Source organism: Atheta coriaria, unplaced genomic scaffold (assembly GCF_025399875.1).
Source record: "Atheta coriaria isolate IRGN ID8LTWV9N9 unplaced genomic scaffold, Caltech_Dcor_3.1 hic_scaffold_4_pilon, whole genome shotgun sequence".
In the NCBI taxonomy this organism is placed as follows: domain Eukaryota; kingdom Metazoa; phylum Arthropoda; class Insecta; order Coleoptera; family Staphylinidae; genus Dalotia; species Dalotia coriaria.
In genome coordinates this window covers 9882479-9907205 of record NW_027045446.1, presented here as the reverse complement: position 1 = coordinate 9907205, position 24727 = coordinate 9882479, and the positions used below count along the sequence as shown (strand labels likewise).

Genomic DNA, 24727 nt, shown 5'->3' with positions numbered 1-24727 from the left:
TCACTTTTTAGTACTTTTAGTCGCAATTTTTGACCTTTTACTGTAAGAAATATAATTATTTTATATCTTTATCTGATAGAGAATGTTCCAATCTTTCATAATCCGCAATGCATTGGTTGCTATGGCTTTTAGTTTAAGAGATATTAATTATCAAAAATCGTCGAAAAAAAGTATCAAGCACCCCCCCTTGGCAATTTTTTCTTAAGGATTAAAATTTCATCTCTCAGATTTCCGTTTTAACTAGCCTATCTTATAGAGAATAGTCCGTAGATTAAGACGCTGCGATCAGATCTTAATTATCTCTTTTAGTTTACGAGATACTCGCGATTCAATAAAATGGGCAAAAATTGCAAAATGTCACTTTTTAGTACTTTTAGTCGCAATTTTTGACCTTTTACTGTAGGAAATATAATTATTTTATATCTTTATCTGATAGAGAATGTTCCAATCTTTCATAATCCGCAATGCATTGGTTGCTATGGGTTTTAGTTTAAGAGATATTAATTATCAAAAATCGTCGAAAAAAAGTATCAAGCATCCCCTTGGCAATTTTTCTTAAGGATTAAAATTTCATCTCTCAGATTTCCGTTTTAACCAGCTTATCTAATAGAGAATAGTCTGTAGATTAAGACGCTGCGATCGGATCTTAATTATCTCTTTTAGTTTACGAGATATTCGCGATTTAATAAAATGGGCAAAAATTGCAAAATGTCACTTTTTAGTACTTTTAGTCACAATTTTTGACCTTTTACTGTAGGAAATATAATTATTTTATATCTTTATCTGATAGAGAATGTTCCAATCTTTCATAATCCGCAATGCATTGGTTGCTATGGGTTTTAGTTTAAGAGATATTAATTATCAAAAATCGTCGAAAAAAAGTATCAAGCACCCCCCCTTGGCAATTTTTTCTTAAGGATTAAAATTTCATCTCTCAGATTTCCGTTTTAACTAGCCTATCTTATAGAGATTAGTCCGTAGATTAAGACGCTGCGATCAGATCTTAATTATCTCTTTTAGTTTACGAGATATTCGCGATTCAATAAAATGGGCAAAAATTGCAAAATGTCACTTTTTAGTACTTTTAGTCGCAATTTTTGAGCTTTTACTGTAGGAAATATAATTATTTTATATCTTTATCTGATAGAGAATGTTCCAATCTTTCATAATCCGCAATGCATTGGTTGCTATGGCTTTTAGTTTAAGAGATATTAATTATCAAAATCGTCGAAAAAAGTATCAAGCATCCCCTTGGCAATTTTTCTTAAGGATTAAAATTTCATCTCTCAGATTTCCGTTTTAACCAGCTTATCTAATAGAGAATAGTCCGTAGATTAAGACGCTGCGATCGGATCTTAATTATCTCTTTTAGTTTGCGAGATATTCGCGATTGAAAAAATTGGCAAAAATTGAAAAATGTCTCTTCTTAGCACTTTTAGTCACGTTTTTTACCTTGGCAATTTTTCTTTGGAATTAAAATTTGACTATAATATAACAAGATAAGAAAATAGTTAATTTTTGAAGAGTAAAGGTTCTTAAATCCTCTCAAAAGATGCTAAAATTGACATTTTCAGTTTTTCAGAGTTTTCTTCAATTGCGAATAAACTAAACTAAGATGCGCCTACATGTGTCGTGAGGGACGGCACTCCTGAATCTCATGCTTTGCATTCCACGCGGCGAATGCGATAAGAAAGTGTCAGTTCTGTTCAAAACATACACAATTCTCATGCCGATTACTTACGTTTGCCGATAAATATAGAAATAAACAATACAATTCTATTTTATGATTTTTAGTTCATGCTAGTGCCATCTCTGAATACAAATAAGAGTTCCGGAATTCAGAAGGAACTTAGAACTTAGAAGGAATTTAGATTAAAATTAATGAAAGATTTTTCTTTAACTATTAAACTGGTGTTTTGCTTTCATTAACCATAATTGAGTAAGTGGAGGAACAATTAGAGACAACTTTTTTATTCTGAAATTGTAAAAATATAGGAATATCAAATTCCCCAAAATATCCCAATTCGAAACGTTAAGGAACCAAATTTTAGTTACTAAAATCTTGCCTGAGCCATCGTTTTGCATCTCTGGTATCATTTCCAAATGTATTCCCAAATCTTAAAAAATATTTCATCATTGATATTACAAATAAAGAAACTTTTCTAAGTCATACCGGAACTTTTCTCCTGGTACATGGCCGCCATAATTGGGCAACAAGCCCACATGTCTTTGATAAACATGATGACTTATTATTGCTAGAGGAGGATCAGGTCGACTCACTGACACCGGGGCCCATTCGGTACTTAATCGTTTTCGGTAGTTAGAAGTAAAATCACAAAGAGCACCGTTTGTTAACGCTTGATTAGCTTTTCCAAACGAAGAATAACCGAATGGTAAATGACCAGAAAATCCTTTAAAAAATATTATGAGGGAATCATAATAGAGATCAATAATGATAATTGTAAATATCACACACACCTTGTTTTAAATATTTCTCAGCTTGAGTATTTTCCATAAAGTAAGGACTATGAGAATGCATTGGTGGTGTGATTGGTGGCTCTTCTATTGGTAGATTTCTTTGAACCGCGGCGCATTCCGGTCGTACTTCAAGAAGCGGCAAAGTAAACTCACTAGTCGTCAACTAGTACCGCATAAATTTTATAAATATTTTTATAATTTCGTGTCTATCTAAGCAAATTACCTCCCGATCATCTAAATCTCGCGGATCCCACTTTTTATCTTGCAAAGCACCTTGCCGCATCAACTGATTCAAAGCTTTAGCATCTGCTTGTTGCAATTCTTGAAACTGAGACAATGCTTCAGTAGCTTGCACTGTATATCTTTGACCAAAAGACCATTTAGTCTTGGTACAAATCCCTCATATCCTGGAATTGTTGGATGTTGGTAAATTTCACCACCATGCTTGATACGTGAGTTTACAATATCAATATCTCTTTGTGCAGGTCTCACCACCTAATAAATATACCGTAAATATACCATATTTACTTATGAAATTAAATAAACATTGGGTATTACTTGATAGTCATCTACATTTCTATCCGATAATATTAACTTTTCTGAGTGCCCAACTGATGGGTCTAGTAATAATTTATGCGTTGTGGAGCCATAAGAGTTACCGACACGGTATTTGTATTCGGGACAATGACCAGTGTACCTTTGTTAAAATAACATTATATATAATAATTCGGGAAGAATATTTTGATAATACCCTGGAATAAAATGTGGATTTGGTGACGAAATCAAATCCATCGACATTTTGCCACTTTATTAGAATTTTCTCGCAAAATTTTGTAAAATTTTCAATAATTTGAAATACGTATGATTTTTTACTACAATTTATTATTTGACAAGTTATAACATAATGAGGTGATTGTTTGTCATAAACTTTTGTGACAGCACAATAATTTATGAAAAACAAGGGTAAATATTTTTGCAATTATATGCAATTATATACAATTTCATGACACATTTCATGTCAATGTAGAGATATTATTAACTACAATGCAACATATAATTGAGCTAATATATAAACATTAAAACTATATATTAACATTAAAATTTCACAAGAAAGCAGTTTGCAAAATGAGTGATATTAGCACAAAATTCAAACTACCTGCCCGATATGGAAGTCCTGGCCCGGATATTTGGTAAGATTTTACTGTTTACCGCTTATTTTAGGCAGAAAATGACTTAATTTGATGTTTAGGGTAGAAATGATTGAATCTTGTTCAAAATATAATCCAATTAACTTAGGAGTTGGATTTGCAGATTTTGCACCACCGAAACATGTAACTGAAGCATTAGCAGATGTAGCTAGAAGCGATAATGTATTGCTCCATCAATACACCAAAGAATATGTAAGTTTACATATAAATTTAATTTGTATGTACGTTTATTATGCAAAATACTAAATCTAAATATATGTAGGGACATCCCAGATTGGTTAATATCCTCTCAAAACTTTACTCTAAACTGATAAACAGAGAAATCAATCCAGACACTGAAATGCTTATATCAGAAGGTGCTCAACAAGCTCTGTATAATATTTTTAATGGAATACTTGATTATGGTGATGAAGTGATTGTTATTGAGCCATTTTTGAGTCTTATGAACCAATGATCAGAGAAACTGGTGCAAAACCTATTTTTATACCACTGACACATAATGGAAGTAATAATGGTTGTGTATTGACAACTAATGATTTTCACTTAGACAAAAAGAGTTGGAAAGTATGTTCAATTCAAAACAAAAGCAATCCTTCTAAATACACCTAATAATCCTCTTGGAAAGGTTTTCAATATGGAGGAAATGCAAATGATTGCAGATTTATGCAAAAAGTGGAATGTTTTATGTATCGCTGATGAAGTGTATGAATGGTTGGTTTATAAACCATATCAACACATAAGGATGGGTAATTTATATTTTATTAATTGAAAATGCTTAAACTAAGTTTTAAATTCAATAGCTACCCTGCCAGGTATGTGGGAGAGAACAATTACCGTCGGTTCAGCAGGCAAAACGTTCAACATTACCGGTTGGCGAACAGGATGGGCTTATGGGCCAGCGGGCTTGATGAATAATTTTAAAGTAATTCACCAAAATTCTATTTACGCACATTTGACACCCATACAAGAGGCTATTGCTATAGCATTTGAGAAAGAGTTTGATTTGATGCTTAATAACCCAAAAGAGTGTTTCTTTTACACTTTATCCGAAGAGTTATTTACGAAACGAGAGTTTTAATGAAAGCGTTTGTTAAAGCGGGTTTAAAACCAATTCAACCACAGGGTGGATATATGATAATCGCCGATTTTCAAAGCCAAGGTAAGAAGTGGAAATTACAACTTAAAAACTGAATTATCTGCTAAAATAACTTTTAGACCTAAAAATTGATTTATCGAAGGAAACTGAAAGCAGCAAAGACATACAGTTGACGAAGTGGCTGGCTAGGAAAGGTTTGATGGGTTTTCCTGGTTCTGCATTTTATGGCACCGAAAACAAGCACATGGCAAAGAATTTAATTCGTTTTGCTTTATCAAGGTAAAACAAATCACAAACAAATTGTAGTGAGTCTGAATAATTAATTTTTATTTATTTTTAGCAAGATGAAAACTTATGTGCTGCTGCTCAGATTCTTGATGAATTATTTTCTAAGAAATAATAAACCTGAATTTGCCATAAATAGCAACTTTTGTCTTATTTAAATAAACTATGACGCTTACACGGTCTTGAATTTCGTTTCCGCGTACTTTGTTACTTCATTTCCATATCCTGCATGTTGAAAACCTTCCCAAATGGATTATTAGATATATTTAGAATGATTGCTTTAGTTTTTGAATTAACCTTACTTTCCAACTTTTTTTTGGCTAAGTGATAATTTGTGACAGCCCATTAATTTATGAAAAACAATGTTAAAAGTTTTTGTTACTTAAATTATTATATGCAGTTTCATGTCACCCTCAAAGAGAATAAGTGAAAAAGTATGTAATGCAGTTGCGTGAGAAAATTTTTTTGTAATGCATAAATATTAGGCATCGTTAATGCTTCCCAGTACATATTATTAACCCCGTTTTAACAAAAAAAATAAAAGCTAATATGATAAATATTAACCATTATTCTCATATTTTTCATATATCCTATCATCACCATGCTGAATATCAGCATTAGTTTGTTTCCATTAATATTAAACCTGACAAATCTAGACAGAGTGTTGAAAACAACAGTGTTACCTTCTGAAAATTTGCTTTATTTGAGCAATTATCAAGATAATAATATTGTTGTTACCTCCTCACATTTAAAATTTATTTATTCTACAAATGGATACCAAAATAACAACAACATAATTTTGAATATAAACTTAATGGATAATAAAATAGATGTTTATATCTTAAATCTGAAGCAATCAGAAGATTTAGGCATTCTTTTTGTAAATTTAACAAAAATGCGCTCATGGAATCCGCGAGCCAAGTTTATTATCATCATGGAACAATCCAATAATGAATTATTGAATGAATTATTTAAAATATTATGCAATCATTATATTTACAACGTCATTGTTGCTTCCAATGATGAATTATTCACATATTTTCCATATAAATATGAAAATTTAAATAAACCTTGCTTGGATTATGAGAAAATTTTAACTTCAGAGTATTTTCCAAACAAAATACCGAAACTTTGGAGGAACACCACATTTACACCTACATATATGATACTAATACCATACTATTACAAATCTCCACCAAGTGATGGCGACTTTACACTGTTGGAAACAATTATTAAGAAACGTTTGCAAATATCAACGAAATTTACGCAATCAACCAGTTGGGGAGCAAAGCAAGCAAGTGGAGAATATACTGGTGGACTAGGCAAGGTGCAAAAGAAAGAAAACGATGCTTTGATGGGTGGTGCAGTTTATACTCAGCCAGAAGTATATTTCGATTTCGACACAACTGTCACATATTGTGATGATACTGCATTATGGCTTGTTCCAATTGCTAGAGAACACACTTCTTTTTACGATTTGATCATGGTTTTTACAAGAGAAGCTTTTATTTTAAGTTTAGTATCATCTATACTACTAACCACAGCCTGGATATTTATTCCAAGATGTCTGCCTAAAAAATATGAGTATTACTCATCACTATGGCATGGTTCTACGATAATATTACGTTTCCTCTGTAATGAAGTTGAGCAACGTGTAACACCTTCAATTCAAATGAGGTGCTTACACTTTTCGACTTATATCTTTGTTTTTATAATTGGATCCGCATTTACCGGTAAATTTTTTGGAAACCTTATGACACCAATCTACGAGCATCAAATCTCAACAATTCAGGAAGTCATTGATAGTGATCTACTTATATCAATGCCTGGATTTATTAGATACTCTTACTACGTACCGTCAGATACTAAAAAAATGTATATATTCAATAGATCTACTCAAGAAGATCAGACTTTGGAAATTGATAAAATAATATTGAGAGCTCAAACCAAACGAGATATTTCATGTTATGTCACCTATCGGGTTTTGCAATGTAGAAATTGGGTTAAAGGAATATCTTTACCTAATTTAGCTGCTTCCCGAGAAGCTGCTAATCTTTTCCCTTTGAAAGATGGTCGAATTTCGTTCAGTTTAATACAAGTATTCCAAAAAGGTCATCCAATGTTTAAAGAAATCAATCATATATTGGTAAAAGTAACGGAGTCTGGAGTTTATCAAAAATTTTTATATGATTTCACATTTTTTATGTATATGAAAATTCTTAAGAGTGAAACTGTCAAAACATATGAGAGAAGCAAAGCCATACGTTATTTTCAGATTGAAGGAGTGTTTCATCTTTGGCTGATTGCACTTTTTATTGCATTTGTTGTATTCTGTTGCGAATTATTAGTACATCACTATAGAAAACCACATGCATTTCTTGAGTAACATTTTGAACTAATACTGAATTTAATAATACTGGTAGCATATATTTTAACATGCATAATTTTGCCTCGAATTTTCTAAATCTTAAAACTCAATTTTTCCATATTTTATTTGTAACAGTATTATAACTTTCACTGTTTATTTCTAGACACCTAGTATGGTTACATCCCCTCGCCGGACACCCCTAAACTATAATATTTTGTAATTATATTTACGTTATATTATGGAAGCTGATTGTTATCAATATCGCGTGTTCTATTTGTTTACACAAAAGTAAAATAAAACCTAGTTAATTTAATTTTAAACAGTCACATACATATGCAGCAACTGTTGCACGTGTTATGGAAAATGGAACAATGAAAAACCCAACAACATACGAACCAGTAAACATTATTAACAAAATTATTGAATATTTGCTTAAATAAAATTATTTTTCGCTAAATTTTTAATTTTTAAATAAATCTCTCTCAAAACTCTCACACGTTTATATTATACAAAAAGGAAATAAATGTAAAATAAAATAAAGGCAATTTAAAGGAAATGCTCGATATTTTCGGAAATGACAAAAGAATCAATCCTAAACAGTTCCCAATAATTCTATCATGTTACCTACAGCTTAGCACCTAGTCCCCTAAAGAAACATACATTGTGCACGCTGCAGACTATCATTTACCACTCTGCTACTAAAAAACTTAATCATTTGATTGACCACAATTGAGATAATAGCATAACTGCATATCAATATCAATTATTATACAATTGACCATTAAACAACTTTTTGCTTTCACAGGTAATTTGTTGGATTGTAATACAAGAAATGGTCGTTAGTACAAATGTTCAGCACTAACATTGTTTTCATTCTTTTGTTAAATCATTCAGTCATCATCATGTTGAACATCAGTGTGAGCTTATTAACATTGACAATAAATCTAGCAAATATAGACAAAGTATTGAAATCAACAGTGTTACCTTCGGACAATTTGCTTTATTTGAGCAATGATCAAGATAATATTGTAGATGAAATCTCCACATATACAAAATTTGTGTATTCTCCTAATGATGGTGAAAGTGATAATCAAAATTGTGTGGATATTAACTTAATGATTACGAAAATGGATGCGTATGTCATAAATCTAAAGCAATCAGAAAATACTGCGATTATTTTTATGAATTTAACTAAAATGCGATCATGGAACCCTCGAGCAAAATTTATTATCAACTTGGAAGAATCTGATGATGAATTATTGAATGATATATTTAAAATTTTGAGCAAACACTACATTTACAACGTGATTGTTGTTTCAAACAATGAATTATTCACATATTTTCCATACAAATATGAAAATTTAAATAAACCTTACTTAAACTATGAGAAAATTAAACCTCAAGAGTATTTTCCAAATAAAATACCGAATCTTTGGAGGAACACTACATTTAAACCTGTTTATATGATACTGGTACCATATTATTTCCAATATCCTCCAAGTGGTGCCGATTTCGCCTTAATGGAGACAATTATAAAGAAACGTTTGCAAATGTCTACAAACTTCTCACAATCAATTACCTGGGGAGTGAAGCAACAAAACGGAGAATATTCCGCGGCATTAGGCAAAGTGCAAAGAAAAGAAAGTGATGCTATGATGGGTGGTGGAGTTTACACTCAGCTTGAATTATACCACGATTTTGATACAACTGACACATATTGTGATGAAATCGCGTTATGGCTAGTTCCAATTGCTCGAGAACATACTTCATTTTACGAGTTGATCATGGTTTTTACCAAAGAAGCTTTTATTTTAAGCTTAGTATCATCTATACTTCTAACAACAGCGTGGATACTTATTCCAAGATGGCTGCCTGTAAAATATGAGTATTACTCATCATTATGGCATGGTTCTACGATAATATTACGATTTCTCTGCAATGAAGTTGAACAACGTGTAACACCTTCAATTCAAATGAGGTGCTTACACTTTTCAACTTATATCTTTGTTTTTATAATTGGATCCGCTTTTACTGGTGAATTTTTTGGAAACCTTATAACTCCAATCTATGAACATCAAATCTCAACAGTCCAGGAAGTCATTGATAGTGATCTACACATATCAATGCCTGGATTTATTAGATACACTTATTACGTACCGTCAGATGAAAAGAAAATGTATATATTCAATAGATCTACTCAAGAAGATAATACTTTGGAGATTGATAAAATAATATTCAGGGCAGAAACTAAACGAGATATATCTTGTTATGCAACTCTAAGAGCAGTGCGTTGTAGAAATTGGGCGAAGGGAATATCTCTGCCAATATTTGCAGCTAGACAAGAAACTGCCAAGTTGTTTCCTTTGAAAGATGGACGAATTTCATTCAATTTAATACAAGTATTTCAAAAAGGTCATCCTATGTTCAAACAAATCAATAGAATATTAGTAGTTGCATCGGAGTCTGGGATTTATCAAAAGATACTATATGATTTCACATTTCTTGTATACTGGCGTCTAGAAAAAGGAATACGTAAATCAAATGAAAGAAGCAAAGCTATACGTTTTTCTCAGGTTGAAGGACTGTTTAGTATTTTGTTGATCGCACTTTCTTTGGCATTTGTGGTATTTTGTTGTGAACTACTAATATTTTATTATAAAAAACCACTTAATGTATATGTCAATTAAAAGTTTGTACTTAGTAATTGTTAGACGATAAAATAGACTTTAAATTTTACAAGAAATTATTTTTGATTTGAAATTAAAAACTCAGAAATTGCTGTATTTTAAGTTGCCTACATTTGCAACCTTCAAACACATAAACAAAAATTTAAAACAAGTAACCATGCAAACTAACATTTGATAGAAACACAGTTTTATCAATAATTTCCTTATTACAAAAAACCCTGCAGTCATTGTGAGCACAATGGACGCATCTTGGTTCTGCCGCTTAGAAAAAGCAAAGAAATCCGCAATAAAACAAGGTAATTTAAAGAAAGTGCACTATGCGTTTGAGAATGGCCAAGAAATGGTCGAGGAGTATAATGAAGACACTAATTGTCTCACCAGAAGAGCATGGAAAGTCAAAAATGAATTAGGAGCTGCTAGTGAATGGGATATAGAAATAGGCGATCCAGAACCAGCAGGGTTGAAGAGTAGTAATGAATTTATAAAGGAAAATTCTAACCAAGTAAGTACTAATTTACTTCACAAGTATCAGAATAGATAATAGAGAAATACATTCTTTTAGCCTATTATTTCACGACGAATTACAAAAACAGCACTAGAATGGCGTATCCGGAATCTCCCTTATCCAGCAGATGTGTTTTCAGTCACTGCAGACCCAGATAATAAATGCTTGACAGTTCGAACAAGCAATAAGAAGTATTTTAAGAAAATAGTTATACCAGAGTTAGAAAGAACTGGCTTATTACCTGAACAAGAAAATGTTTCATTTACTCATAAATTCAATACTCTTATCATCACTGTAAGTATTCAATTGATAATTCATACTGATTTTGTCAATAATCTTATTTTTTTTAGTATAAAAAACCTGAGAAATACTTGCAACTTGAGAAAGCTGTTTGGACAATGGTGAAAAACGTGGAAGCTAAACCAAGTGTAGGAAATCCTAATGACTGTCGACAAAGCTAATTGCAAAATTACTTCATGACATTCCTGCCAAGTGGGCACCTTGTGTACCTTGTGTAACCTCAAAATTTTGTGGTGAAGCTTGTGCTTAGGTGTTCAATCAGTGCATCAATTATATTATGGCTATTATAATTGTTAATGAATAAGAATTAATTTGTTAACTGATCAGACATTATTTGTAAGTGTCTAGAATATTATTGCACACGTAAAATTGAAGTGATTTATTGATCATATTTTGTGTATTAAATTGTAAATTGATTACAATACAATACACAAATAAGTATGACAGGAAAAAGGGGTGTTCCAAAAGGGTGAGTAGTTCTTAATCATTTTCTTTCACTTAAAATGCTTAAAACTGAAGTAAATCAAATGAATTGCAATCATTGCAATACTATTTCATGTTTATGCTTATATGTATATTGGGTTGCCTACCACAAAACAAGAATTTAAATATTTCCGCATTAAAATTATGATATTGTTTAAATTTAGGTGGTTGGACTTCACCAACTTGGGCAAAAGACTTCCGGGCACTTCGTTTGTGCCATTTAAAGTGCCCTTAAAGCAGGTGAGCATAATTTACATCTCTTCTTCCGATTGTTCGGCCCCGGCGCTCTGCTCAGTTTCGTCAGTTTAATTATTATGCTATTGAAGTTGGCCCCAGCCTTGATGCTGGGTTGAAATGTTATGCACGTCCGTTTTATCGTTAGCAATAGCCGGCGGCGTCTGGGCGCGAATGCCGTGCGCCGACGTGCGCTATGCGCGCCCGCGATAATTAAAAGCGCACACATTAAAGTCGAAACCCGAAGGCCCGTCGCGTCGCCGGCGTCTCCTCTTCGCGGCTTCGGCGAAATATGAAACGAGCGCGCGAAGGGAATGTAAAGCTGCGTGCGTAGGTGCGATTTCGTCTTCTTCGTGCACTTCACGTGAAACACGCACCAAGAAATGAGTAAATTTAACTCTAAAGCCAAAAAATGCCTAAAATTTTTGAAACAAAACGCGATTTATGTGCATTTTCATTGAATTTCAGTGAATAAATGCAATTTATTCTAAAAATATCGAAGAAAACTCATGAAATTTGCTTGGTAGATAACTCTTACCGCATGACCAATATGACACGAAAGTCTAAAGACAAAATTCGAAATAAAGCGAAGACAGTATCATATTACCACATTAACGTAAATAAACAATAAAATTCCAAAAAGGAATCGTCGCTCTCAACTTTATACAATGTGTCCAAACTAAAACTAAATCAAAATTGGCCATATTTAATTAATATTTTAAATATTTTCTTAAAATTTTATAATTTTTATTATTTACGAGATGAAATGAAAGAGAAATTACGAAATATTTTTTAAAACAGCGAATAAAACTCATTGTAATTTTGAACATGCTGTAATAATGCACACGGCGACAATGTTAGTCTCACACGCATCACATTCAACCATAAATTAAACCGCGAGAAATTAAAATGCGACGAACAAATAAAATAATAACGCACGAACTAATATAGTGATACGTGAAAGGTAGACAAACAGACAATTTAAAGCGACGGCGTCGTCGTAAAGAATTGAGCAATGCGCCCAACATCGCCCAGAATATTTGCTTTTTTAGCAATAAAGACCATTAGTAGTCGACTATGCAGCGCGCAGAGAAATTTCTCGTAAATTTCGGGCTTTTGTTTCCACATCATACGACGTTGAGTGTAACCTAGTTTTAAAGGAAATTTCTTGCGCTGCGCGCGTTGTAGGTAATTGATGCGGTCGTAAATGAATTAAACACTTTTCGCCTTGATTTAGCGCGCATCGAAATCAATTACGTGCGCCGGCCGCCGCACGCAGTAATTATCAGTGCTTTGGGATGATTATAGCCCTGCGGAGTAATAAAATACGTCGATTTGAGCTGATAATGCGCGCGTCGTGCGTGGAAATTTTACCGGGGGGAGGTTTTCCAAGTCTCGTTTTTTTTTTTCGTTGGCATTGTTATTGTATTGGTGAGCTGTGCAGCTTGCGAGGCACTTCATCATCGCGTACGCGCCCGCAACTCGAACGACGGCGACGTTATCTGCGCGCTTTTTTCGAGATAATTTATCGACGCGCGTCGTGCGTGCGCGCATCCCGCGCACCGTTAATTACGAACATATTTCTCGGTTTTATCGGACATCGGGAGGTATCAATAATAATCACGTTAATTGGTTAACTAGAAAAGCGCGTCGGGGACATGTAAAAATAAACGTCCGTCGAAAACTTTGGCTATCCTTGACTGAAATTACTTTGTTTATATTCTGAAGTCATTAACACCATGGTGCTATTGTCGCAAGACGCGCTGATGGCGTTAATTAAAATTTAACGACTTGAATTTGAGGAATTTGAGCAAATTAGCAAATATTATTAACTATTCGCTATGCATTCAGCGTTAGATTAATTAGATTTTCACATTTTTTTTGTTTCTTAAAAATTTATTTAACTTTTTAAGATTGTTTTGCAAGACAAACGGGATATTAAAACATAAGCAGGTTGTGGGTGATCTGTGCATTGATTGGAGGACGCTGCGAGTCCGAATAAAACATTGCCCATAAAAGAGACAGTTAATTAAAACGGCGCTCGGAATGTCGATGCCATCGTGCGGCACCTCGCGGGTCCAAACGCTACATCGTCAAATATTACAGATCATAAATTCACGTGGCGCGCATGCACTTTCCTGCATTTTTCTGAACCTCTGCGCCTAATTAATTGATTAATTAAGCGCGCCGTTGATATAATTAATTTAGCCGTCGCCGCACTCTGCGTTTAGCTTTCGGCTAATGCGCGCGCCCGCCTAATACGGCGTCTAATTAATCACGAATATTCAATACGCATGTGCGCGCGCACGTCGCGCTTAACGGCCGACGCATGTGTGTGAATTCGTAAGCATCATCTTGCTAATATGGCCGCGGATGGGATCGCATTAATTTCTTTATTATTATGCGTAGGCTGACCAACGACCATCGCGTCGTGTGAATGCGTTTCATTCTCGTTCGCTTCTTCTCAATTGTTTATCTATATTTTAATTATTATTAAAATTATTTCAAGCGTTTTGCATTAAAATATTTTTTTATTAATTTTTTTTATTATTTTTCTTGCAATTTTTTAATTTTTTCTCACTTTTCTTTGATTTTTACAAAAAAATCAAAATTTACTCATTAAATCTGAGTTTTTCTGTGATTAAAAAACGTTATTTTAAAGATAAATTTAGAAAAAATGTGAAATCATGACTCCTACCCGCATTTAACAGTTGTAACAATGTATAAAGTTACTGTTTACTTTTCTAAAAAATTTTTAAAATAAAAAACTGCTTGAAATGCCTCTGCGAGTGCTTTAGTACCAAATGCGCGATTGATTCTTCGATTGTACTACCTTCACGACACCGGATATATTGAACCGATCTGTGGGCATGGCACTTAACGCGAAATGCATGTTCCATCGCCGCCTTTCGCTTGTTTAACGCGCAGCTTCCGAAATCGCCGGCGAAGATCTCGAGTGGCTGCCACCCAATATCTGTTTGCATAGCGGTGGATCCCGGCGCGCTTCGCACTTTTATCGATCGCAGCAAATCGGAATCGGATACGTTTCGGTTTTATTTCGCCTTGCAGCAGCCACCGAGATGAATTATTTCTGGCTTGGTTTACATCATTACTCGTTTGGATTTTATTTCATCAGTGTATCGCGATACAATTTTTAAATAGGCAACAATTTGATGAGTGTGTAATATGCTTCAATTACGATATCATTAATCACGCGGGTAACTTTTTGTGCCCGAAGGAGTTTGAAACCTTTTCAACCGCGCACATATGGAATTAATTCAACACTCGAAATTAGTTCGCCTTCCAGTTCGATTAAGTAATTTTCTCAATATTGATTCGCTTGCGATACCAATTGGGGACCACCTGGGTGGAACGTTTTGCGAATCAGTTTCGTTAATCAGTTGATTAAATCTCAAAACAGAAGTTTCGGCGATGTTGCTTTAATTAAAACTGCAATTATTTATGTACAACTGCATCATCGCAGCGCAAAAAATTCCCAGCGATTTTACTGTTGACCTTTTGTAAATATTATGCGAAATAAGTAACATTTGTTTTTATTGAATGTAAATATATTGAGGCGCCATGCGATATTTACAAATCAAACAAAAAAAATTTTTTTTTAATTTTAAAGTAAAATTTTTAAATTTTTTCCAAAAATAAAATAAAATTTCAGGTTGATTACCATTTTAAGCACTTTTTACATCTTCATCATCATAAAATAAAAACTTGCGGTGTTAACATGCGGTTGATGAAAACATCTTCATAAATTTGTTAATTTATAAGTAATATTAATTAACCACTCAGCCTCTGTGCCCCTTGACTGGCTGTTCTTCCTAGTATTAGTAGTGGCTGCCTTAATGTCACAGCAATTTTGTATTACAATGTAGTGTGGAGAAAACGCTTACAAACTTTTCGGAAGGCTTTCGAACGGGTGTAAAACGAGGCAAATCCGTTCGTTTCGAATGACCACACGCAATACCCGCATAATACTTTGATAACTTTTCTGTATTCAGGTAGAAAAAGTGACAAATTTATCGCCAAAGTCAAAAAACTACTCAAAACTAACACAAAAAAACGAATACAATGGCATTTAATTCAATTTTCTGACGTTTTATCCGAAGCTTTCAGGAAACAATCCGAAAATTAATTAATAGTTCTACATCGGTGTGGCCCGCCGAGGAATTTTTACTTTTCCAAATATGGAAAATTGAAAAGCACGATTAATTAATTTCTATCTGCGGCTAGACTCAATCGTATACACCCTCACAGCCCAAAAATGGTCGGTCATGAATATTTATATCCTTGACTTTTCGGCGCAAACAACTTTTACGATTTCATTGTGCGATGAAAAGCCGAAAATCATACGTCAAACAACCAAACCGCACCACAATAATATATGTGAACTGGCGCGAGTTTCGATGATTTACATTTTCGGTGCGCCGCGGGACGTCTTCGGCAACTTCTTTTGCTTTGGTGGCCGCTCTGCAGTGAAATGAAAAAAACGCTGCGAAACAGGAGGACATCGCGCTCGAGGCACTCGCAGCCAATTTACGAAAGCGTCATAAATGTCAATCGGCGCGACGGCGATACATCATAATCGATCGATAGACATCGATAGTCAAAAACAGCGTGACGCGCATTCCTCGGACGCATTTTTTTTTGTTGACGGAATTAAATAACGTGTAAAACAATTTCACACGCTTATTACGAGATCAATTAATTGTGTGTTTTGTCGACAGATGGCGCTACAAAGCATTTTTGTCGATTTTGACACATTGACAAATTTAACCTCAAAGAATGACATGATAAATCGCCTAGGAATATTTTTGACAGATGAAAATTTGCTTCATCATCATATTTAACCACACAACACAGATTGCAGATTATTTTAATATATTAGACACTGATTTAGCAACAACAGAAGAAAAAAAAAACGCACACAGACACTGTAAACTAGGCGTCACAGATGTTTATCTACCTGGCATGCTGCAAAATTAATTAAAGCACGTTGTGTGCGCAGATCAAACGTGCCAGGCCCTGTGCCCCTGCTGATGCCCCGCAGCATCGGTGCGATTTATTTAGTTTTAAGTAGTCGCGCAGTTATTTAACGACGCGCAAAGTATGAAGACATAAAGCGCACGCACATCGGCGCGCGCAGTGCGCGCATGTCTCAGCGGGGTGACTTATTCTTTGAGCGCTTTCTCGACAAGTATGCGAAAAGTAAGTAAGAAAAAACGACGTGACGCGGCGCAGCGGGGCACGACGCTGCGCTGCACAATTGCATCATTGCGCTTCGTAAGGGTCATCCCTATTTCGAAGGGAGTTTTTTTTTTAGTGTGTGGAATTCAGCTGCCTGTTTCACCTTCATCTGATCGTAAATCGTAAATCTACCCTTGTGAACACAAAAAAAGAACACGCTTGTATTTTCAAACACGAAAATACCTTCGAAATTATTTGTGATTTATTTGTGTTAATATAACTTATTAGTTAATTGACTTTTTTAGTGTTTTTTTTTTGTATAAATGTGTGCAACAGGTGGATTTTGCATTTCTTGTATTTTACTCAAGCATTTCGTGCGTAGAAAAATGAATCTACGCGCCCGACGTCGTTTTCTGTGTAATAAACAAGTCAACAGCTAAATCTAAACGGTGTCGTGGCGTCCATTTACGGCGAAAACCAATAAAGTTTTATGCGTCGAGCCGATGTGCGCGCGCGTGCATGTTTGTTACTTAATATTGTGTTTAATTTGTTTATAGCGAATATGGGAGGAGTAGATTTATGCACCATAAACCCTCCGAATAGATTTTGAAAAGCGCGCAGAGAGAAAAAATATCCGTAATTCAGCTCTGCTTTAATTAAGCGACGCCTCAACATACATTATTTATATCGATTTCAACAGAATACAAATTGATGCTTTCGACGCGCGTCAATCAATGTTTATTTATTGTACAAATACGTGAAAATTAATCAGATGTTGTAAATCACTCAGAAAATCCCTAGAATTGGATTTTTTGAAAATTTTATAAAAATTGGTTGCATTTTGATGATTTTTAAAGAAGTAAACATAAATAATCAGGGATGATTTACATAAAATGTCCCCTTGTTTGCGCCCACTGCCATTGTCCTTGTCCACACAATGTAAACCGATAAATTTGTAACTTTCAACTTTCTAACAATTTAACACGCACATAATACCATCACACAACCCCTCAATTATAAATAATGTGTGTTTGTTCGAAGGGACATTACGCACATTAAATTTCCATTATTTAACATATCGTCTATATCTTGAATTTAGGGCTATCCGAAAAAGGTGGTCCTGATAAATAATTCCCGCTACAAATCGAACCCTATCTTTTCGAAAACGTCGTCGGCGAGTGTAAGGGACACACCAAAAATATGTTAGCGTAATTTTTCATCGTTGTGACCCTTCGATAGGCGATATTTGCATATAAAACATATCAAAACGTTTTCTTCTTTATTTTTTTTTTATTTTTCTGAGAGGTAGGTGTCGGTGTGGACGCAGCGGGAGCGTCAAAACTCCTGTGGTCCTTAACACAATAGGATAATTTGCACAAATTATATTTAATTTATGATCGTTTTATTTAAAAATCGAAAAAATCAATTTTTATTTTTTTGATCCATGATTAATGAAAATTCCACTTTGGATTTTTTTATTCGAATTTTATTCATAATTTAATGATTGTGTTCTTTTGTCTGTTTTCAGGCAATATGTAATAATTTACCCAATGACCAATGGTAAGTTTTTTATTTTTTATTTTATATTGCTTGTTAATGTTAATCCCTTGGACCTATGCGATGTGTTGTGAGCTGTGAAGACTAATTGCTTGTTAGCGCAGCAGTTAAAATTTATCAAAGGGATAATTTATCAATTTCATCCGGATGGCTTCCATTGTAACTCACACGCAATACTTATGCTTTTTTTTTTATCCGCAGCGCATTGATGATTATTTATTAGTTTTGGTTCTATTGTCAGGTTTACGCCGAAAGACGTTTTGGAACAACTGCCGCAACTGAAGCTGGTTATCAATTTGACCAATGCTGGACACGGGAGGTATTACCAGTTTAAAGTAAGTTTTTGTTTGTTTGTTTCACTTTCACACAATAACCAATCAACCAATTTTGGTAAAATTTTGTATATAGATATTTAAGACCTTAGAAAATGATATAGACTTATTTTTGTCGCGAAAAATTAACATACAGGGTGTTAAATATAGTTTTAAAGTTTGTTTTATGGTTATAGTTACATAATACAAACCTAGATGGCGTGTATTATGATCATTTTACCTGTTTTTATATAAAATTTTAATTTTTTTCACAGGATTTTGTCGATCAAGGCGTGAAAGTTGAACAAATCATGTGCGAAGGTCGTGGGACTTTACCACCTGCCCAGAAACTACACAGGTGAGTGTTTTTCATTTAAAATTTGAAACATTTGAACACATGGTATATGAATGTATGTGTTGTGTGTTCTATTGCGTGTGGTACAAGTACTTTATTCCCCATCATGCCGGCATTATTTTCTCTTCCTGCGGTATCATATCAATTCATTGACCAGTTCGTTTCTTGGTGGTTAGAAGCCATTGGATTGCTTGTCGAAGCACCTCGGATTTACATAATGTATGTTGGCTTTCGTAGAGGCGTTCGGAAAGCACTTTCAATTCAATTTACTCCCGTATCCCTCGCACGACTTTTATACCTTTGTATTTATATTTGTTCCACATAACCTCGTAGTTAATAAACAATCAAACGTTTAGTTTAGGTTTGAATTGTTTTTTAAAAAGAAAAATAACAGAAAAAAAGGTAGTTGAGTAGTTTGTGAATGGTTGCCACGCATTTCTCCTCTCGTGTTTGTTCGATGATTTTTTTGTCGCACGACTTTTGAGAATTCGTGTTCGTGGCCCACCCTCGAGGACCACTCTCGAGGACTTGAGGCGCCTCTTCCTATTCATCCTTCGCGCGCCGTCTATTTATTGTCGTTGGAGTCGTTTGTATTTTAAACATCTTCACAACTTTACATCTCGCATTATCTTCTTCTTCTTTTTCTTTTTTTTTCTCTCGTGCGACTAGTAGACTTGGGTTTTCGTGTGGCGTTGCGTCATTCTTTGTTATAAATGGTTTTAAACGCGCTTAAAAGCGTTGCCACTCTCATTATTTAAGCTGCCGAAGACAGCGCAATGTTATTTAGTGCAATAATAAAATTATTAACGCGTGCATGGGTATTAATTAAGCGTCCAGGGCTTCTAGACTACTAATTACTTCCAGCAGCGTTGATTAATTTATAGCAACCCTTATTATGAGCATGCGACCCTCATCTTCTTCATTATTAACTTGAAAATTGTCTTTAACTTCGTTTAAATTTAATTCCTAGTTGAAAATGTTTCGATTTCAATTGATTAATGAGTCGAATGCTTGATTTTATTATTTTTAATCCCATTTTTTACATAATTCATTACCTGCTCTCTGTGAGGCGCTCACATGTGATTAGAAATTGTTTAATGAATGAATTAAAACGTTCTAAGCGCCGTTATACGATGGTATCGAATGACTTAAGTCATTTAGACCCTTTCGGAGTAGGTCAGCGTCGACTTAATGAAGTGATTAACTTATTTAAATTCGAATCAAATGCAATAGTTGAAAGTTGAAATGTTTCGAGCAAATTTAATAAAATTAGAGGGTATGGATTAATCGATCAAAAATTTCAATCACTCCTCGAGGGCTTTTTTGAAGATGTGGGGTGTAAAGACTCAATTTCGTGTCGAGATCCACATCGATAAAGGTGTGAAATCAAAGCGCGCCGCTTGGTGATAAAACGCATTTCACGCTCACTTCACTCTGGGGTTAGATTTCGGGCCGGCCCACGGCTTCGTTCACGATTTGATCGAGGGCAGAACGCCGCTAATAACTCGATTGGATGTTTAATAATTTATTATTTATTTGATGGGCGCCGAAAATAGCTCGAAACCGCTCGAAATCAATGCGTACTTTGAGAACGCACACACTACACATGCACACAGAAGTAGGAGAGTGGCTTTTAATGGACTTTTTATGGGTTTTCGGGTTTACGCTTTTGTGCAGCTTAAATATGTGTCGCCTTAAGTTGTAAGCAAAGTTGACTTAATACTATGTCAACTGGTCGCGCAGCCATTTGAAATTAATGAAACATTCCGAAAATACTAAAACTAAACGAAAATGAAACGCTTCCAACCTGCAGCCAGCTCATTGACGAGATCTCAAGGAGCCCATCGGTGGGCAATTATTCTTCGAAAAATATTTTTCGGTAAACACCGCGCGGAGATGTTTGCTTTGAGCCACTTTCAACCACCCGCAGGTTTCTCGATGCTGCGCGAGGATGAGTTAGTACTGGCGCGCAGTCAGAGGCAGAAAGGGCTTTAGGTACACCGTTAGACCACAAACTAAAAACCCTTTTATTTATTTACTTGTGTTTGCTGGTAGTCTGCTAACTCTTGCTTACAATCTACCGGTTGGTGGGAACGCAACTCACACACAAACTTTTTTTTTCTAAATTTAAAATTTTTTGTTTTTTGGGTTTAGATTCTACAACATTGTGGATGACTTCCTGCGCCAAGGCGAAGGACACAACGAAGGTGAGTCAAAAAAATCTATTGCGACAGTAATATCAAATAACAGGAGAAGAGATGCATATTTTTATTTTTATTTAGTTATCTGTGACGTTATCATCGAATTCAATTGGATATATTGACTTGTAAGACGATACCATTTGATTAAAACTTGTATGGAAACAAATCAAGAGATTTTCCACTTGATTCCGTTGCATAATATCATACAATTTGCGGCAAATTATTTGTTTTTAAGAAGTCTTGAAAAGTTTTTCTTGGTTGCAACGCGCGCGTTATTATTTTTTCTCCTCCGGTTGGAGAATTTCACGTGGGCGGACTGGGACTCGCGGCACCGCGACCGGACACTTACTTATATCTCTTCCACTCTCTAATTATCTAAGAGTCTTATCGAGGAGTAGTCTGGTGCGCGCGCGCTCGCACGAGTATAGAGTCGTCTCGCCACGTTTCTCACCGCTTCGAGTTGCCGACTCGTCGTCGATGCATCATGATGTCGCACTCGAAAATAATAAGACGACGGGGTCACTACTACGCCAAGACGTTTTAATCCAGTATTATAAATGTAAAAATTTCTGATTCACTATTTGCCTCTCTTTACCTTTACCTGCTGGGAGAATCTAAGTGCACATTATCTCACTTACTGTAATAATTAATTCCTAAGTAAACTCGCGCTGATAACATGTTTACCGAGGCGAATGTGTCGCAATAATAAACTCTTGCGCGATGATAACGTCGCATGTCACGAAATATTCTCTTCCCGCAGGGAACTTTCATCGTTTGCATTTCATCAAAGCACACAGGTGTTTGATGTAACCAGGCGCACGTTTCGCGAGCGATTTGTGATAAAAGGCGTCATGCACACGCACTTTTTATCAGCTGTGGGTATTGTGCATTGGACGTTCTGCGAAAGTGCAAACCAAAAGGCATCGAAATTAATTTATGTTATGTGTGTGTGCGCGCAAATCAAACATCAAACATTAAACAGCGTAGTTTTGTGTGTTTTGAAAGTGCCAAGTGTCGCGCGCGATGGCTGAGCACGATCCTGACATTCGTAGTCCTACTCGACATCAATTAAATATTAAATATTTAAGATCATATATATGCGCATCTGTAACTGATATATAACTGATTTCACTAGCGTTTGAATAGCTGCAGCTGTACGCATGCGCCACTTGTTAATCTTTGTTAATTAGATCCATCAACAAATTGTACTAAATTTGAATCGCCTCCGACATATTTTAGTACCTTGCCCTGGATATGTTTATCTTTATCTTTAACGCCGCGCCGGAAATTAGTGCATCTAATTTTCAGCGCGCTGAGCGTTTCGACACAACTGAGGCGTATCGCTTACAAACGCGTACATGCCGTGTTGAATATTGGTATATCGATATTGGACGATATTATCTGCTCATTACCATGTTACCGACCAAAGGAGGCGCGCGTTTCGGTAACCGCAGACTCTCTCGACGAGAATATGTATATCGGTGCACGCATTGCGGTCGCCGGCGCGGACGCACGGCCTTTTTGATCTTACTCTCTGCTAATTTATTCTTGCGTGCGTTAAGGTACGCTACATGAACACTGGGCAAAATTAACTTCATCTACTTACCTTTAACATCTACTGCAAGGACATTGATGGTGGATTGAAGGCTTAAATTGTGCACACGGATTGAACTGAACTGGTCACTGTCAATATTTTGTCTACAATAACCGCTCACTTGTATGAACAAAGAAGTGTATTGTTGGTTGCCTACATCTATTGGTATACCACTGCACGCTGTGTTTACTCCGAAAGTTTACCAGGTCTACCAACCTTAATGTTTTAGTTCTTGAGTTCTCCGTAGCGCTGAAACAACTGGTGAATGATTGTTTAATTTGTTTTCAGATCTCATTGGTGTGCATTGTACGCATGGATTGAATCGAACTGGTTACTTCATCTGCAAATATCTCATACACAAGATGAACATGGCTCCTGATGCAGCGATTGAATGTAAGTATTTAAATGTGGGCGTCATAACTGTAATGGTAATGAAAATCCACACTTCTCTAATGATGCATCACATCGTTAGATGTTTAGTCACTAGTTACTCATTAAAACACTCAAAAGTTAAAAGTTGCGCCATTTCGAATAAATTTAAACTCTAGATTTTATTTTGTTTCCTAATAGTGTTTGAATCATCACGAGGACATGCAATTGAACGAGATCAGTACACTACCAACTTACGGGAGATTTCCTGTGTGGAAACAGGAAGTGATACAAGAAGATATCAACCTAAATCTAAACCTACCTCAAGTTATGATTCTATAGAGTACAATGAAAGACCATCAAGATCATCATATACAAGAGAATCAGTTGCGAATTGGCGAGAAGCAGATCATTATTATCCTGATCATCAAAGTTATTCACGAAGTTATAAACAAGCAGGAAGATATAATGCCCATCCATATTCAAGACCAGCACAAGAAAGTTATTATCAGGACCGGAATCAAGGAAGAAGTTATAATTCCCGTTCTAAAAGTAGATATAATTCAGATCGGAGACGTAATAGTCCTCAAAGACCTCGATTTTCAAGACATTAATAAACTTACCAATTAAATTTATAAATTTAAATAAATTGGTATGAATGTAATGCAGTATAAAAACTAGCTGTGTAGCAATGCGGTTCTCACACGCCTTCGCTACTACAAGTACAAGTAACGAATCCTTGGAAATCATTAATTATTGTTGGGGCAAAGCTATCCCTTCGTGTCCTTTCATGCGTTTTCATGTCCCTATTTTGTCATTTTGTCTACAGAATGTTTTAACTTTAACCTCTATGAAAACACACAGCGTGTATTCTTGGTTGCCTACATTTACTGACACATCACTGCACGCAGTGTATACTTCGACTAGTTTACCAACTCCAAGTCTGCCAAGCCGAGATATGTTTTAGTTATTGAGCTCTGCGTATCGAGCGCTGAAACAATAGTCGTTGGTGTTGTTTGCTCAGCTCGTTTGTAAGCTTCTTTTGAGGAAAGTTCTTGGAAAGCTCGCCGTCGGAGGCGATCATTCACAAAGGCATTCCGTGCGAGCAGTACGTATCCATCGCTTGTTGCGTGTGCGTGTACACATTTAATTCGCACGTATTTCTAGTTTTTATTTTTTTATTTTAAACTTTTTTTATTTCCGTAGTTGCACATGGACGATCTCGATAAGAATTACCGAGGCGCCTCTTTATTTTCAGCGGAGTCAAATTGGTATCTTGATAAGCACATACCAGCCCTTATAAATAAGCGGTGTTAAAGTTGCGCTTACTGGTCAACCACCAGCAGTAGCCCTTGTTTTATTCGCTTCTCTTTTGGTATCTGGTTGATCTGCTGCCTTCCGCTGCTTATTACAGTCGAAACAATCGGGCGATTCATCTCGACGATTAAATTAATGTGCCTTTTTGTCCTTTTCGGTGCCTACTCTCACGTTTAAGTT

The 24727-nt window shown here is 35.2% G+C and overlaps 3 protein-coding genes and 1 pseudogene across 4 annotated transcripts; 3 read left to right on the top strand and 1 right to left on the bottom strand.

The window, feature by feature from the left end:
- Nucleotides 1-1989: 1989 nt before the first annotated feature.
- LOC135790378 (CIMIP2 protein CG18335-like) lies at nt 1990-3422 on the bottom strand. The gene is given in 7 exon segments (XM_065300583.1): nt 1990-2117; nt 2174-2411; nt 2479-2641; nt 2702-2853; nt 2856-2973; nt 3037-3175; nt 3230-3422. Coding segments are annotated over 7 exon segments (927 nt in total). The 5' UTR covers nt 3277-3422; the 3' UTR covers nt 1990-2047.
- LOC135790895 (kynurenine aminotransferase-like) lies at nt 3373-5182 on the top strand (annotated as a pseudogene).
- Nucleotides 5183-10253: 5071 nt separating this feature from the next.
- On the top strand, nt 10254-11380 carry LOC135791364 (protein DPCD). Its single transcript, XM_065301750.1, has 3 exons — nt 10254-10624; nt 10685-10921; nt 10978-11380. Exons 1-3 carry the CDS (start codon nt 10361-10363, stop codon nt 11086-11088), a joined length of 612 nt encoding a protein of 203 aa, XP_065157822.1. The 5' UTR covers nt 10254-10360; the 3' UTR covers nt 11089-11380.
- Nucleotides 11257-23907, top strand: LOC135791363 (RNA/RNP complex-1-interacting phosphatase). 2 transcript variants are annotated; one of them, XM_065301748.1, is made up of 8 exons: nt 11257-11396; nt 11575-11650; nt 18372-18403; nt 18642-18735; nt 18987-19069; nt 21221-21273; nt 23150-23254; nt 23432-23907. In XM_065301748.1, exons 1-8 carry the CDS (start codon nt 11368-11370, stop codon nt 23842-23844), a joined length of 885 nt encoding a protein of 294 aa, XP_065157820.1. In that variant the 5' UTR covers nt 11257-11367; the 3' UTR covers nt 23845-23907. The 2 variants fall into 2 exon arrangements, with proteins under 2 accessions (XP_065157820.1, XP_065157821.1); XM_065301749.1 differs by lacking the exons at nt 23150-23254; nt 23432-23907 and adding an exon at nt 21349-21433.
- Nucleotides 23908-24727: the final 820 nt, after the last annotated feature.